Source organism: Nymphaea colorata, chromosome 12 (genome assembly GCF_008831285.2).
Source record: "Nymphaea colorata isolate Beijing-Zhang1983 chromosome 12, ASM883128v2, whole genome shotgun sequence".
NCBI lineage: Eukaryota > Viridiplantae > Streptophyta > Magnoliopsida > Nymphaeales > Nymphaeaceae > Nymphaea > Nymphaea colorata.
In genome coordinates this window covers 21,090,828-21,107,271 of record NC_045149.1, presented here as the reverse complement: position 1 = coordinate 21,107,271, position 16,444 = coordinate 21,090,828, and the positions used below count along the sequence as shown (strand labels likewise).

Here is a 16,444-nt window from a genome sequence, read left to right as displayed (position 1 = left end):
AGAGACGAAAATGTCCTTATAAGCGATTACCAGGGAGAGGCTGTCCAAGACATAAATCGAGCTCAGAGCGTGGGTATTTTTGGTACTCCAAGTCCGCGGCCAGCTTGCTTCGGTAACGGAAGCCTTTTATGGATAGGATACATATCATTCTGGATCTGACTTTTAATTTGTTTAGATGGATTACTGAATTTGATTATTAATCCAACTTAGTTTCGACATGCAATTTTATAGCAAAATTTAATAATTGAGTGGAATCCAATGTAATTCTATATAAATGTGGGAGGTGTTAGGATTTAGTGATCCTCTGTGGTTGCTTTGAAAACTCAGACATTACATTTTTATAATACTGAGTATCATCGTTTACACTCTAAGAAAAATTGTGAGTATGTCATATACGTGCCTTTCAAGCCAACTAACTAAACTACACTCTTTAAGTTTGAATTTGGTTTAGGACATAAAACCTAAACTCTCGAATTCGAATTTAGTGATACTGAACTCAACCTTCTTGGTTCTGACCCACTGGGCTTGCTTCGTCAACTGAAACCGACCTATTGACCGCAAGGCATGGCTCCATCTATGATAGATGAGGGGCGTCACCCCACGGATCGTTTGACCTAGTGCCTTTGACTTAGAAAAATTTTAATTACCAAAAAAAAAAAAAAGACCTATGTTGCTAAGTTTTTAGTTAAAAATTAAATATCCTTTTCTTAACTTTTTAAGAAAAATAATTAGGTCGAAAGTGTGGTTGGAGAAGGTGGTTAAGGTAGGGCAACAACCGAGGGAATATTTGGACCAAACCACCAGCGCAAGAAAATCCTTCTTACCTTGAGTTTACCATTATACCCTCCCGACAGCACCTTAACTTGAAACTACCCCTCTTGGACTTATCAGCAGGTGAAGCGTTGCTTTCAAAGCAAAAGGGAATGCCTAAACTTAATAAGTAAAAAGAAAATGAATTGCTGTCACCAGACTTGCTACTTATATTAAAGTGGCAGAGCCATAAACTTATGAGAGAAAGGGCTCATGCTTCTCAAAATATAAAATTGAAGCGAAAAAAAAAAAGAAAAATAAATAATTTAGGAAAAACACAAAAGATTCAAGCGAGTCTTTAGTTTGATTCCGTGAGAATCTACACATGCCGAAGGGTCCGACTATGTTGCGAAACAAAGTCTCTTGACTTAAGTGTAGCATCCGGAGGCAACTACGCTGCGAAACAAAGTCTCTCGACCCAAGTGCAGCATCCGGAGGCGGCACAACAAGAGTAAAAGATGTATATAAAAAGATAATATATAATTAGCGGATTTAAAACAGTGTAAAATAAACAAAGAGATTAGACGCAGTATAAACAAAGAGGTCCTACGCAGCCATCCAAGGGCATTTTCGTCATCAGCAATGCCAAGGGTCAAGCTTGGAGGAAACGGATCGCTCTGCCGAGGCATACAGCTCCGGTGGTCCCCACATTGACCGAGACTCATTCCCGCAACTGCTTCCACGTGGCTATACCAGAAACTGTGCTGGCAGCCCCCATAATTTATATGCATACGCTTCGTCCTCTGATGACGTGGCAATTTTTCTTTTTTTTTTCTGTGAAGAATGGGGAGGGGGGGACCACAAGCGCCAAGCATCGTTATCCAATTGACTTCTGACACATCATCGCACATGTGGGACCCGCACTTTGACTCGTGGACGAATCATCTCTATACAGATATGCGCGGGTTTAGAGGGCGGGATTCCATCTATTATTGCTATTGCTCTGGTTAGAGATTCTGGTTACAAATTGGTTGGCACTGAACTGGTGATCCAATCACAATCTGCTTTGTTGAAGGTTTTCCAACTACTTTATATGATTTTTTTTTTTTATCTTTTATAATATATGAAAATAAATTGTGATTCTAGCTTTTCAAAGTTACACAACCATCTAATCTATACCGTTGAATCCAATATAATAGACAGTTAACAAGATGAAGAAAAAAAAGTGATAATCATTTTCGTTATCTAATATTTTGCATATTTTTCTTCTTGCTTTTCTTTAACCATTTAGACAATCTTAATTAGATGATTAAATGACTCTAGATAGTTTCCTAATGATTAAAATTTAAAACTTCATCATCCAAAAAACCATATATAACAATAAACCACAAAAAATAGTTGGTGCAATATAATTTGTTAATACGAATGTAGAGGAATAATTTTTGAGATTTTAGCCACTGGTCACACAAAGATTGAACCTTCCTCTCTCTCTCTCTCTCTCTCTCTATATATATATATATATATATATATATATATATATATATATATATATATATATATATATATATATATTTCCTCAATTCAGACTTCTCATACACGCAGCTCAATGCATTTATATATGTATATTCCCTCAATTCAAACCTCTCATACATGCAGCTCAATGCATTTAGAGTTATGTTAGGATATTTGGACAGCATAATTGAGAGGTAAGATAGACGAATGTGTATATATATGTGTATGTGTATATAACAACAAAATGTTGCTGAACAGCTAAAAATTTAAATATATTGTTAAAACCAACAAAAATTGTTGTTTCGAACATATTAAACTACTGGTACAACATAAGCCTTTGGGGATGCCCTAGAAATATAAATGTAAAAAAATTTTGACTTGATGTGGAGAAAGTTATGATGGTTGATTTTTCGGAACTATATAAGATCTAAGTTGTCTATTGTATAATTTATATTTGTTTGTATATATGTACGTGAGTAGGTGTGTGAATGTCACCTCATTTTTAATGGATGGGAAAGCATTTCAATTTGGCCCCCCTTGGGGAGCAGTATTCTACCCAAAAAAAAAAAAAAGTTTCATTATAAACATAACATCTAGGGAGTGAGTAATTAGGAGGAGTTAGGTGGAGCTGTTCAGTTGCGTATTTTATTGGGCCAGTGGGCTTACTCGGCAGAGTTGTTGAGCAATGGATCAGGCTCGTTTCCAAACATTCATTACTTGCTCGTAACAATATCCTGATCATTAGCAAAGGGGTCAACCAAATAATGCGGAGTAAACAATATCCAACTATGATCGCCATACCAATATCAACGTAACTGGTCTCGTTTTGTAATCTTTGACAAATAAAGTATCTTATTTTGCAACCTTACATGCATTAAAAAGTGTATGAAGGAAACTAACTAGGCCGGGCCATCGGGGCCAGCCCGATGCCCGAAGCCCCGGGCCTGACCCGGTTAAAAAAAAAATAATTTAAATATAAAATAATTTGTTATAATAAAATATATATCATTATTAAATAAAAAATATAAGAAATTAATCGGGCCGACCTTGGTTGGCCCGATACATTATCAGGCCGGCTCTTGCCGGTTTTTTTAATCTTGATCACAGATACACGAGCTGGATGCCCAAGCTTAAAACTAAGGCATCAAAAACTTTTAACAAGTGCTCAAGCCCTCCCCTCAACCTCTCCTCCTCCCTTTTCCCCTCCAACTTCGGGATCAAGGCTGTTTCAGGACTTATGTTGAGAGCATGACACTCACTGGTTGGAGTACAGGACACCCACAATTTATGGTATTAAAGAGTATTGCTCATAGGAATCAAACTTATGACTGGATTTTCATCAATCGGACAGTCCAACTAGTTATGTTATGCATGTTGGCGTTTACAAATCACTTTTAGAGTGTTTGGATGACAATACTAAGACTAGGTATTGGTTTGACCCGTCGGAGATTACAATCACCGTTATTTGATTTGAGATTCATTCGTACATGCATGAATTCCAACAGAAACAAACAGACAGACACCAAAGCCCCGAATTTTTCTAATGTAGTCCGCTTCATGCTGCTTCATAGATCGCTTCCTCTATCCTTTCGTTTGCTGCTGACTGTAGTTTGCATGTGTAGAAAGGCTAAATATGTAGAGAATTCAAGTCCAAACCAGAGACATAAGAACAAAATATGTAGAATCAATTTCAAACCTGAAACTTCATCAAATACCCATTTTTGCCAATTTATGAAAAATGCATTGTCCATCTTATAGAAGGTTACATTTATATTTTTCTTCTAATATGACTTTTATTACTGATAACCTTCAAGTGGTATGTACTAAGCATTTGGGTAATAAAAGCACAAGTTTTGTCTACCCTTTTAGATGTGTTTCCTACTCGGTACTCACTTTGATTATCGTTTCCTACTTTTAGGTGAGCACGAGGAGTATTTCATCCGAGATTTCGAACAGATTGCGTGACAGTGGACTTGATCCAGCTCAATGCCAACTGATCGAGCTTTCTCCATGCAGTGAACTCAGGATTTAGTTCATCCTTGTCGCTGCGTTCGACAGGGGCAGGGAATGATCTATAAACGAACTGAAGTAGGTCTTGAGAAATCATTGTGTACTCGATCTGGCTATAACACATCTGATAGTTGTCTTTGTCCAGCTTGATAGAGACCAACGCGACTATTGCATTCCACTGAGTCATTGAGGAAGATGAAGCCATGTCGATGCTATTGGCAGTGGGCTCTGATACCATGAAGGGAAAACAATATTGAGAGGAGAAAGTCTCTTGAAATGTATGAATGCAAAAGAGCAAAGAATCTATTTATAAAAAGAAGGTTACAACAGATAATTATGAAGATACAACAGAAAAAAGGAAATAACAAAATAGAAATCTTCATTGGTTTCAGTCAGCCGATCTTTGATTCTCTCTGTTCTTGAGTTGTCCTTATCAGATGCCTCTAAGATTCAAAATTGAAACTGGCCGCCTACCAGCAGCTGCCCGATCGCTTCCTACTTGCTTCCTCTTAGCTTGTAAATGTTTCAAGCTTCATCCTTTGAAGCCTCATTTCCTAATTAAAGCATTCATTTTCTGACTCCTTCATACCCACTTGTTTGGGCAATGCTTACTCGGTCAGGAATCATCTAACCAAACAATTTATAGAAAAATCTCGAGATGGCTTGTCAACGTCTTAGCATGTCGATTTGATTAAATTTTAGGTCAGAGATTAGATAAAATATTCTTTAAAATGTTGAGTCCTTTTGTCATGCAGCTAGCCTCGTTTGAAAAAAGGGGAGTTGAAGGTATCGACCTCAGCAGCTTCAAGGCTTGTGGACAAAGTCCATGTGCTAGTGCGGCGAAATTCTTGAACTTTTTTAAATTATTGGGAACGAATGACCTTATAGATGTTATCCATCTGGATAAGGATAAAAAAAAGAACAAAGATCATGAAGTTAATTTTTAAAAACAGAGATTTAAGAAGTAAGTTTTTGTGAGACCTACTATGTGAACTATATTTACATGCTCAAATCTTGCCGGAAACAGCTTAAAACATTAAAATTAAAGGATCTTAAGTGCAATATATGAGAGAGAGAGAGAGTTTGAGTTAGATTCTCCTTAAGTATCTTAGATCTGGCAAGATGAACTGTGAATGCAGAGCATCCAATTTAGATTTGATTTTCAACAACCCAAAATACAGAACAATACTGGAAGTCAACCCAACCTAATCCAGAGTTCATCAATGACATTTTAATGGCGAAATTTATGAGTCTTCAGTTTTGGGTCTTAAATTCTTAATCAGTGATAAGGTGAAATCTGATCCAATCTTTCACTTAGCATCACCATATTTTGGTCCCAGTCACACTCGACGTTGATTTAGAAGTCAGGGTATGAATTTGAGGGCTTGTTTTATTCGACATTGCCGATCTTTAGATACGCTTTTCTAATGGATTTATGTTACGAAAGCGATCAGGGGAGGCATTTATCAAACACAGGAATGCAGGAATGAATTCGTCTGTTGCCCATCGATGAAGGATAAGTTGTCTAGAAGAAATAGAAGGAAAAACCAGTTCTGAACTCCCTGCAATAGTGGTTGTGCAAGGAACCCGGACGATGGTGTCCTCCACAGTCGCTACTGCTACAAAGAACAGACCCTCGCATAGTATAATTCACATTTTCCTCTATAAATTTCATTTGAAAAGTTAGTTTCTGGGGTAAGAAATGCATTTTATTGTGCTTCTCATGGAATTGGCTCTGGCAAAACGGGGGACAGAACAAAGGTGTGCTCTGTCTATTCTATCAAAAAAAAAAAAACGGGGGAGCGTAGAATTTTTGAATAATTTCCAAGTAACTGTTTTACATCTTTGAGATCGTATCTACCCTTTGATTATATCATGATATAAAACCTGATTAGTCAATAACGTAAGGTCATCTCATGTTCTTCTGCTTGATCACCATTTTCTCTTTAATCAATAGTTTTTGCTTGATGCCACATAGTTTTCCAGGAGAGAAAACTTGAAAAGATCATTTATAGCAGAAAATTTTATTTCTGAACTCATCACATCAGGATGTAGGCAAGTTTGGCTTGATAAAATCCTTTGAAGGAACCATTCCTTGAGTAGCATCATCATCATCTGTCTCTGTCATAGACTCATGTGTATCATCTTTGAAATTCGAATAAAGCTTGGCCTCAACGTCTCTTTCCCGCTGGAGAATCCATTGAGGAACGAGCAGAATATAGATGCTAAGCTCCCCTGTGAATAGGCAGGCCATTAATGAGGAATACCCAAGATGTGATCTTATTGGACCCCCCATCTGCCTCATCAGTTTTGTTCTTTCTAGCCCTTCGGTGTGCAAAGGGAAGTGCATGTGAAATTTGACGGAAACGTGAAGTTCTATAAGGGACATGAATGTCTTCAAAGCGAACATGGAGAAAAGATGAAGTATGTTTACTAATGAACCCTACACAATGTAGCCTTTGTGTTCTTGTGAACAAAATGATAGATTTGATAGGAGAGCCGGAGAAACAAAAGAAGCCTACATCAAGTGAATCTGCACATCAAGTTATGTTGAAATGTTTGACGATATGCCGTTAACATGAATGTTTTTTCACGACTCGAAAATTTCTTCTGCCATGGACTTTTTCATTACGAGACATGAAAGCCGATCCTTGACCTTTTGAGGGCCCCATGAGCGCAGCTTTTTGACCCTCAAAGATACACCAAACTTGTGCTCACAGAACCGGCACCTCTTCGACCGCAGACATACACCAAGCTTCCCCTAGAAATAGACCAAGCTTCAAAATCAAACCGTGACATTCTGCGGTAAGATGAGTTTTATTTGAAAGAAATATGAAAATTGAAGAGCCTTTTCCCTCGTAATGCGAATACAAGAACCAAACAAGAGCCATCGAAAAGTCCCCATTGTTGTTCAAATCAAGTGTAACCATCACTAAGAATAAAGACACAGATGAGGGGGATAAAAATGACAAGTGCATAAAGGTATGGGTTCATCTACAAGCCTATCATAATTATCAAAAAAGTAAAAGAAAATTCCCCCAACTATACAAATCTCCCTTCCTCACAAACAGCCCCCAAAAACCGGCGTGGCGTTGAAGTATTCAACGTACAATGCGGGATCACCGAACATGAAAAGGGAAGCCGAGTTCTAGGAGTCACCTGTTGTGAGACCTTCGATGGAAAAAGAATCGGAGATAGCAAAAGGGGAAGATGATGCCACCGATGAAATCAGGCACCTGAGAGAGAAGAATCAGGGGAACTGGAACGTCCCCGATGGAATTTGTCCATTTGCCGAAGAAGGTGGTTTGATGGCAACCCACAACAGGGATATGGTGATGGCGATCAGGCCCGACCAGATGAAGACAATGGTCGGGGTCCGGCCCCTCCGACCCATGAGCCCCTTAGCAAATGGATAGAGATGAGCCAAAACCCAGAAACTGAAAAAGACTCCTCCCAGAAGCCTGCTCCATTGTGGGATCACGCTGTATATGGTCCGACTAAAACCTACCGCGATAGCAATCAGGTTAGTCATCATGATGGTAATCGGCGGAATCATCAATGATGTCCATTTCACCACGTAGAGATCAGCAAACTCATCATCTACGTCGTCGCCGGCAGATTTGGATGTCAACGTGAATGAGATCTCAATCCCTGCAATCACTTTCAAAAGACCCTGAAGCACCGCAGCCAAATGTGCGCTGGTTCCTCCAATTAACCAAAATTGCTCGTTCCTCCACCACTCCTCGAGATTAATCCCCGACCACTTGATCTCTAGCACGGCAAGCATGCATAGTGTGAGCGTGATCACCAGCAGATAGACAAGGAAGGTCACGTTGAGGGTCTGCACGATGAACTGGCCGGAGAACAGACACAATGCAGGCAGAAAGCAGTACACGATGAGGAAGATGGAAGTGAAAGGATAGATCCCAACGTTGAGGTAGGCAAGACGTTGGAGGAACTTCATGCGCGTGCTAGCAAGAAGAGCGTTGTTCCTGGAGAAGAAAATCTCCACCGAACCAGTAGCCCATCGAAGCACCTGGTGGAGTCGATCGGTCAGGTTGATCGGTGCTGTGCCACGGAATGCATCGCGCTTGGTTACACAGTAGACAGATTTCCAACCCCGGTTGTGCATTCTGTATCCAGTAACAACGTCCTCTGTAACAGAACCATAGATCCATCCAATCCGCTGACCCCACTCTGTTTTGTCTTCGTACCAGCAGGATATAACATTCACGGCCTCGGCTACAGTGGAAGCATCAAGAAGGTCACGGGGGATTGTAAGTGCACCAGGGGGCCTCCCATTCTTTATAGAAGGATGATCAGCAAGAGGACGCCCTTGGTACTCAGCAACTGGAATTGAATCGATGAGGAAGGATGAGTTTCCAAATTTTTTGGGGTTGAGGCACACACTCAATTCCTCGTCATCGGAGTCGCCCATTCTCAATGCACGGTTCTCCTCACTCACTGCAGAAGGTTTTGGTCTCTTAAGCCTCGGGAAGCAACAGCAGCAGCTAGTCCTTTCCTTGGATCGGGGTGGATCGAAACCGTAGAGAGCCATCCTCCGGAACAAGCAGCCAGTACCCACATATACCGGCCCTTGAAGGCCATCGAGCGCACGCATATTGCCATCAAAGAATACTGTGTTGTGGTTGGCATACCGATCTGAAGGATCGATCCCCTCAAACCGTTGCGGGAATTGAACATAGCAGATTCTGTCACCACCTCTGTCCATCATAAAACACATGCCTTCCCTCATAGCTTGAGAGTTGTAAACATAATGATCACAGTCAAGGTTAAGGATGAAGGGACCATTGGACATGATTGCAGAAGCACGAACCAAGGCATTCATGGCACCAGCTTTCTTGTTGTGGTCATAGCCCGGCCGCTTCTCGCGAGAGACATAAACAAGAAGTGGTAGACGTATATCGACCTCAGAAAAGTCTACAGGCTTGTCCTCTTCCAAAGCAACACCCCTCAGCGGCTCATCCGAGGGTGGTTTCAACATCACCTGTAGATCCATAAAGTTCAGACGCCATGAAAATTCAAACTAAATGAAAGACAAGAATACCAACATACTATAAATATCTGTGAACGCTTGAGCATACAAGCTTGTAACAAAATCTAGAATTTGCTATTTAAGAAAATGTCATTCAATATTTTATTGAAAAGATTTAATATTATACAGGGAAGCAACATATTTCCATCAGCTTTGGAGCCGGTCAATACATCAATGATGAAATGGAGATAACTTTTTATGCAATTTTCCGTTGAAAACACGAGGTAAACAATAAGCTATACAACTCAACGGATCAGGAGGTTCTCACCTGAATAATTCCAGCATGATCACCTCGTGAATGTTCAGGAGCAGGAGTCGTCCACGTCCCAGGCCAGTGAGTGCCATCTGCCATCCAGGTTGCTTTCAGGATTTTTACAGGTTCACTCACATCATCATCTCCAGCAGCAGCAACTTTCTGCCTGTGTAATTTCATAGCCTTAATCTCTTCTCTTGCATGATAAGCATCTGAACGCCGCCTGATAGAATCTGGCAGTCCATTGATCCGGACCTTGAACTCATCATATTCACGCTTCACCCTACGGCGATCCTTCACAAAGTCTGCCCTGACCTTGTTCTTGTACGGATCACGCTTCAAGTTGAAATAGGTCTCTGGATTCCTTGGCTCAATATCATGTTTTCGGCAGAATGGAACCCAAAGGTTAGCAAAGCTAGCTGCCTCCGCCATGGCTTCGAAAGTGAGTAGTGCACCACCATCATCAGAAACATAGCAAGCAAGTTTTTCAACAGGGTAATCGGCAGCCAGAATGGAAAGGATGGTATTTGCTGTAACAAGTGGTGGTTCTTTCTCAGGGTCTGCAGTGGAAACAAATACGTCGATTCCTGGGAGGTCTGACTTTCCAGTTGGATTGTCCGGCCCTGGTGTTTCAAACTTCTCTTTCAGAACTGCAAGATCAGTGGCTCTGTTTACAGGACAGAGCTTTGGTAGCTGATCGAGGAGCCAGGAGAAGCCAAACCATATTTCACAAACAACAGACATTCCCCATAACCAAATTGCATCCTGATTTGGATGTTTGATCCTCCAGGTAAGGAAGAGTACCAAAGCAGCCAAACGGATGAATATGAGAAGCCTGTAGTTAACGGGGAAAAAAAAAATTAGAGGCATCAACAGAATCAGATAAAATGCCATTCTTGAACAAGACAATTACAGTGTTCTATGAACATGTTGAGTGAATGAGGATCCATGGAATAAATTGTGGCATCTTCTGGAGAAACAGAATATCTATTTTCCCCCCCGACAAACATGCAAAATTATACAGGAAAAGGCCAATTTTTCTTCGTCAAGAAAAATAACTGCATCAGTTTTCATGTTTCACGGGAAAGAGCACAAGTACTGCATTATCCAGCTACAAGATAGCATTGGAAGTGAAATTTCAGATTATTCAAAGATTCATTAAAATCAAAATAAGAACAAAAGAATAAGGCCACATTGGCAGCTCGCTGCCAGCAGTCCACCTGGATAAGAAAAAAGAAAAAGAAAGACAGGAAGAGCAACACGATAGCTCCCTTACTATTAAAGTGTCTCTACTCATGCAACAAATTCCATTATGAGCATATGGAAAACAGAACAAAATAGAGTTCACAGAGCAAAAAGAATATCATGTGACAGATTCAACTGTCAAATCTTAACACTACAGACTCATTTTTTCTCTCAAGAAAGGGTGATCCCCAAAAAATCCTTAAAGTAGGAGAATAACATGGAAAAACAAACAAGGATTTAAGGAACATGACAGAATTCATTTACCTATAAGGGCTGAGAACTGCAGCAGGAACCTTCAGCTTCCTAGTAAGTGGTCTCCAGGGCCTGTTCAACAGCTCCGGAGGTGATGCCTCTGTCCCATCATTCTCATTTCCAGCTCCCCCTTCTTTGGGCCAGAAAGCATTCCCATAACCATATGTCCCCTTTGTCTCGTATAACCATCTATTATGATCAAAATCCCCTGTTTGGCTCCTCAAAAGTACTGACTTTGTAGATTTCATCATTGACAATCTCCTTTCCATTTTTGACATTCCTGGAGGAGGAGGAAGTGAAAGCGGTCGATTTGTTTCCAAGATTGCCTCTTCCAATTCAGCCCTATATGGCTCCTTACAACCAGGGCAAATGCCACCGGCATTCTTTTGTGCATCAATATAACAATCTCTACAAATTTTGAAATCACATTCACATGGTAATATATCAACCCCACGTTCATCACTCATGACCTTTCCATCACAACCAGGAAGAGAACAGGATGATCCCTTAGCTCCAGCCATCTGTGGGTGTTGGGCTTCTGAATCAATGACTTTGTCCATGAGGTGAGCTCTGGTAACGCTATTGAAACCACCCGTGAATATGGAATTAGACACATACTGTTCCTCAACCTTGGCAGAGATGGTGGGATCCATAGGTTGATTGTCAGGAGTCGGTGGTATGTGTACAGTATAGTTTGCATAATCTCCATTGCCGAGGTCACCAGAAAGTTCAATAGAATCACGGGAATAGCTGACATACCTGCCACTGGCAGTTCGACGGGCAAATGTTACAGCGGGAGCTAGTGGAGGCCTCATTTGGGAATCCATGTCCTCAGACAGTCTACGGACCCTAGCATCTCTATAAGAATCAGAAGCCATTGTAAGAAGCTTCAGGTGCACTAGCAAGTCCTAGATTTGTAGACTTAAGTGAAAAAGCTCTGGTCAAGTATCCGCATATAGAGTCGGTAAGTACCTGGCAAATCCAATTCAATGAATAAATACACGCAGGAATACAAATAGAAAATTTGCTTAATTGAATCCAAAAAGGATAAGGTCAAATAGATAAAGACAGATATTGCAAGCCTAAAGCTTTAATGGGCGGCAACCAAAGAAATATTTGCATGCTAGACTCTTTTCAGTTATGGCATAATAAACAGCGCGTACGAAGCGTAGTCAACTAAAATGAAAACAATGCTGATTACCCTAAAATCAGGAAGCCTTTCCCTGGAGCACATATCATAAATATTTAAAAATTCGTTTGAGAACTGAACGTGCAGAACAAGCGCGAGGAGGAAGATCCACAATCAGCACTTTGTAGACAACAAACTATTTCCTTGAGACCCAGCAGTTACCAAAATCAATTCCCAATAAGGTCCACAAAGAGAATTAGAAAAGCAAGTGTTGAAGGACCTCCCGAAGAGAAGTACTAAAAAATAAAGACAGACAAAGTTCATAACGTCAAACTAAACAAAGAACGCTGAATAAATGTTGGAGGCATTTTTCTCATGCCAGAAGTTGCTGGAAAATGGAAATATGAAAGTTTCGAATTAGATATCTTGATGCCGTCTCAAAGCATTTTCGTAAACATGAAATTCCGTACCATCGAAACGCTTAGGAACATTCATTATATATGCACGCAAATAACAAAATACCAGGAGCCTTGATAAATTTCCGTCGTTCACACTTTAAATTAAAGATAACAAAATAAAAATAAAAAAACTCTCAACTCAAGTTGCACGTTTTATGGCGAATTAAGCAAGCACCATAAATCTGTCGCACGATAACGACGCGAAGAACGTTTTAAAGGTACTCTGAAACTGGAAAATCCACAAGGTTTCCGATTTCCCTAGAAATAAGGTATTCACGAGCTTTAATAGAACGCATCTCGTAGTTGCGATGCTCATTAGGCATTTGATAATCGGAGAGAGACGTATTCCTGTTCTCCTGAAATGGATGGACAAAGAAGAGAAAAGTCTACCTTCCCTTTGCATTCAGCAGTTGTAATTCAAAAAGCGCCGGAAGTGAAGGTAAAAAAGGATTAGAAAACACCGTGTCTGAAAACGACAGTAAAAGAATTCGCACTTAAAATGAGAAAGCAAAATAGCATGTTTATGAGCGAACAAAATGCGGGCTTTGATTTACCCCCAAAACAATAAATAAATAAAAGAAATCAATGAATCCAGAATCAAATACATCGGAAAGAAATATATAAAAAGAACAGGATCTGGCATCTATTAAGCAGACGGAGACCATTTTTCATATAAAAATACTGCCGCACATTCATTACGTTAAAGATTTAAACAAAGAACTCGACAGACTCACAATCCACCAAGGCACAACATTCGTAGAAACTCTCAGTCAGTTCAGATCAAGCACAACTCGGAATACTGTTCAGATTTAACAGTTCAAAAAGCCAAAACCAATTTTTGCCTTCTCTTGAAAATAAACGAGGAAAGGCAGTAGAACAAAATAAAAGGACTGACATTAGAAGACCCAGCAGAACCACCTCAAAGATCGCAAAACTAAAAAACGAAAAAAAACAGGGGAAAAATTCAGAGACTCACACTCCTCAGACAAGCAGCCACTACAGGGGCAACATACACCCCGACCTTCTAAAAAAACGTCAAAACAAGATGTGGATAAATAAATATAAGAAAGAAGAAAAACAATAGCAAAAATGAAGAAATGAGCTCGATCTTCACAAAATCCTCCAAAAAAATCCAGGTAAGGAAAAAAGGCCCGAGATCTTCCAGCTTAAACCAATCACCGCATGAGAAAACCCTCTCACCACGCAGCCACAGGACACAACAACAACATTGACTAAAGAAATCCAAATCGCCTCCTCCTATCTTCCTCAAAAACCAAGACAGACCAAAACAAACAGCCCGCGCACTTTGAATTTACGCACCTTCCCTCCGAAACGCATCCGATCGCCGTCTGCCTGGGAACTCCGTTCCTCCTTTTCGGGGGAACGGCAGCGAGAGCTAGAGACCACAACACAAGGTCAGCAGAAGCGGAAGTGTGAAGAGAAAGGAGAGAGGTTGAAGGATAAAAAAATGGAGGCGGAGGCGGACGAAGAAGGAGAGGAAGAGATGGTGAGACTTGACGGGATCAAAGGCGTGGGACGTCACCCTCCCGCGGACCTGGTCCTCTTCTTCCTCGCGATAACCACCGTCGTCTCCCTTGCCCTTCCCCCCTCCCTCTCACCAACAAAGAAATTTGCACATAAGAGAGAGAGAGGGAGGGAGGGAGAGAGTCGAAGCTTTGTATGGAAAGCTCAGTGGACTCCCAAACGCGGATAGTGAGGCTCCGGAAAACGAATTTACCAAACCACCCTCATGTCTTCAGTCAAATGACCAAAAGGTTCTTCCGAAAGAGTCGTCCTTGTGTCAGCCGAGGTGCCTGCCGCGCAATTCCCGGGTCGGAACGAGTTCTTGCCGCCCAAGCAAGGAATTCAGTAAGGAAGATCCGAGTCGATTAGAACCGATTCGGTTCGAATTCCTGGATATTTCGGTCATTTTACTCTTTCGGCTGTCTCCTCGTGGACCCCCCAAATGACGAGAAAGCCGGAGCGGGGGAAGGGGGCGGGAGCGTCCTCACCGAGTACACGTGGCAGCATCTGGAGATTTCGGGTCCTACTCACGTTTGGGACCCGATCTTCGGCGACGTCCTCTCGCCCCTACTGGCGCTGCGGCTTGGGGTGGGGCCGGGGCCGGACCACATTACGGTCCGTATCCGGATCCACCGCTGGATCCCAGCGGAACTGAGGAACGTGGATCTTGATTTCGCGGTCTCGGTTTTCCAGCGGTGGCATGTTTGGATCTTGGATCCGAGAAAAAAGTCGTATCAGAAGCGTGTGGGTCCGAGAGAGTTGGGGCTTGCTTTTGGGTTGGTGTTGTTTTCGAAAGTCGTGTCTTCTCGGGTCTGCGTAAGCATGCACTGAATCCGCCCGTGACTTGACGTAGACAATAGTTTTAACTGTGATCGTTAGCATCATCTCTTTGTTCATTTAAAGAACCTTTACGAACATTATATTAAGTCATTTCCTTTTTTTTTTTATATTTTTCTTTTAAAAAAAAATTATGATAAATATCTTTTTTATTCAAACCAATTTGTCTAGTCTTAATCGAGTCGAGCTCAAACTCAACATGTAACTGTCTAATCGAGCTTGAGACTCAACATGTAACTGTCTAATTGAGCTCAAGCTGGTTTCGTCGAACTGTTCTCAAACTCAAAATTTCATTAGTCGAAGCTCGTGTTCACCCTTACTCGATATCCAAGATGCTCACAAGGTAATATCATGCACAAGTCTAATGTACAACATCATACATTTCTATCTCTCATTACTAAATCGTATATATATATATAGACAAAGAGAAAGGAGAAAAAAGATTAGGTCAAAGTGGTACCGCTTGGTCCACGGTCAGCAGCTGTGGCGTTCCTGAGTTTGACATCTCCTGCGTATGAGAAAATGTAGAGGAAGTCATTGTCACGTGTACGAAAGCAAGGTCGAACGCCGTGGGTGCTCCCAAGTTGTTCTAATTAAAATTATTGGGTGCCTTAGAAATTAAATTTGGGTGGTGGATTTTGACCATTTTCTTTTTTGGAAACTATGAAATTGAAGTACTTAGTCACACGGACATGTTAAAATGGCTGCTGTATTCGTGTTGACATACCGACATGCGAGACATGTTTTAAAAAATGCATATTAGTTTTTGAATTTTGCATGTTGATTTTAAAGTTTTTGAATATTATTTGTACATATAGACTCTTCAAAAAATATATATATATATATATATATATATATATATATATTTATTTATTGAAGGTATATTAATCATAATTCATATACAAACTGACAAGTTTTATTTTTATCGAATCTTTTTTTTTCATATAAAAAGTTTATTTTTTGTATTTATTATGAGTAATTTTTGTCATTATTAAAATGATGCATAAAAATTCACACACAAGGCCAACATATATAGCTAGCTCTGATTATGATGGTCGCACCGGAACTAAAAAGGGGGAAAAATCAGCGAGTTTCTTCCGTGCAATTTCTGGGATAACCGGCGGTGGGCGACAGCTGCCCGCCAGCTATCGGCGGTGCTGCCTTCACGCCGGAAGCCTGCAAAAGCCTGAGCCATTCGGCGGCCGCTGCGCGTCGGCGGGTCCACGAGGACGCCAGCGCGGCGATCAGGCACATGGCGATGGCGGTGGCGGGTTTTTAAGGACCTTCTTTATTTTATCTTAAATTTTCCTTTTTCAATCTTGGAAAGGACGATTATTCGCAATGCTCTTAAAGTTTCATAGAAACTCTGTTTGGACTCAACTTCCACTTAACTAAAATTTGAAACGGTAAAAAGATAA

At 40.8% G+C, this 16,444-nt stretch overlaps 1 protein-coding gene across 1 annotated transcript; it reads right to left on the bottom strand.

Annotated features, from left to right (window-relative positions):
• Positions 1–7,223: 7,223 nt before the first annotated feature.
• Positions 7,224–14,326, bottom strand: LOC116265434 (cellulose synthase-like protein D2). The gene is made up of 4 exons (XM_031646025.2): positions 13,986–14,326; positions 11,091–12,050; positions 9,597–10,416; positions 7,224–9,280 (listed from the first exon to the last, which is right to left on the bottom strand). Exons 2-4 carry the CDS (start codon positions 11,954–11,956, stop codon positions 7,523–7,525), a joined length of 3,444 nt encoding a protein of 1,147 aa, XP_031501885.1. The 5' UTR covers positions 11,957–12,050; positions 13,986–14,326; the 3' UTR covers positions 7,224–7,522.
• Between the last annotated feature and the right edge of the window lie 2,118 nt (positions 14,327–16,444).

Excerpts from the sequence above, each read along its gene's own strand:
- LOC116265434 (XM_031646025.2), bottom strand. The coding sequence starts at position 11,956 with ATGGCTTCTGATTCTTATAGAGATGCTAGGGTCCGTAGACTGTCTGAG. Across the intron at positions 10,417-11,090 it reads GCAGTTCTCAGCCCTTATAG|GCTTCTCATATTCATCCGTT; the intron begins GTAAATGAATTC and ends CGTTAACTACAG. Across the intron at positions 9,281-9,596 it reads ATCATGCTGGAATTATTCAG|GTGATGTTGAAACCACCCTC; the intron begins GTGAGAACCTCC and ends ATGGATCTACAG.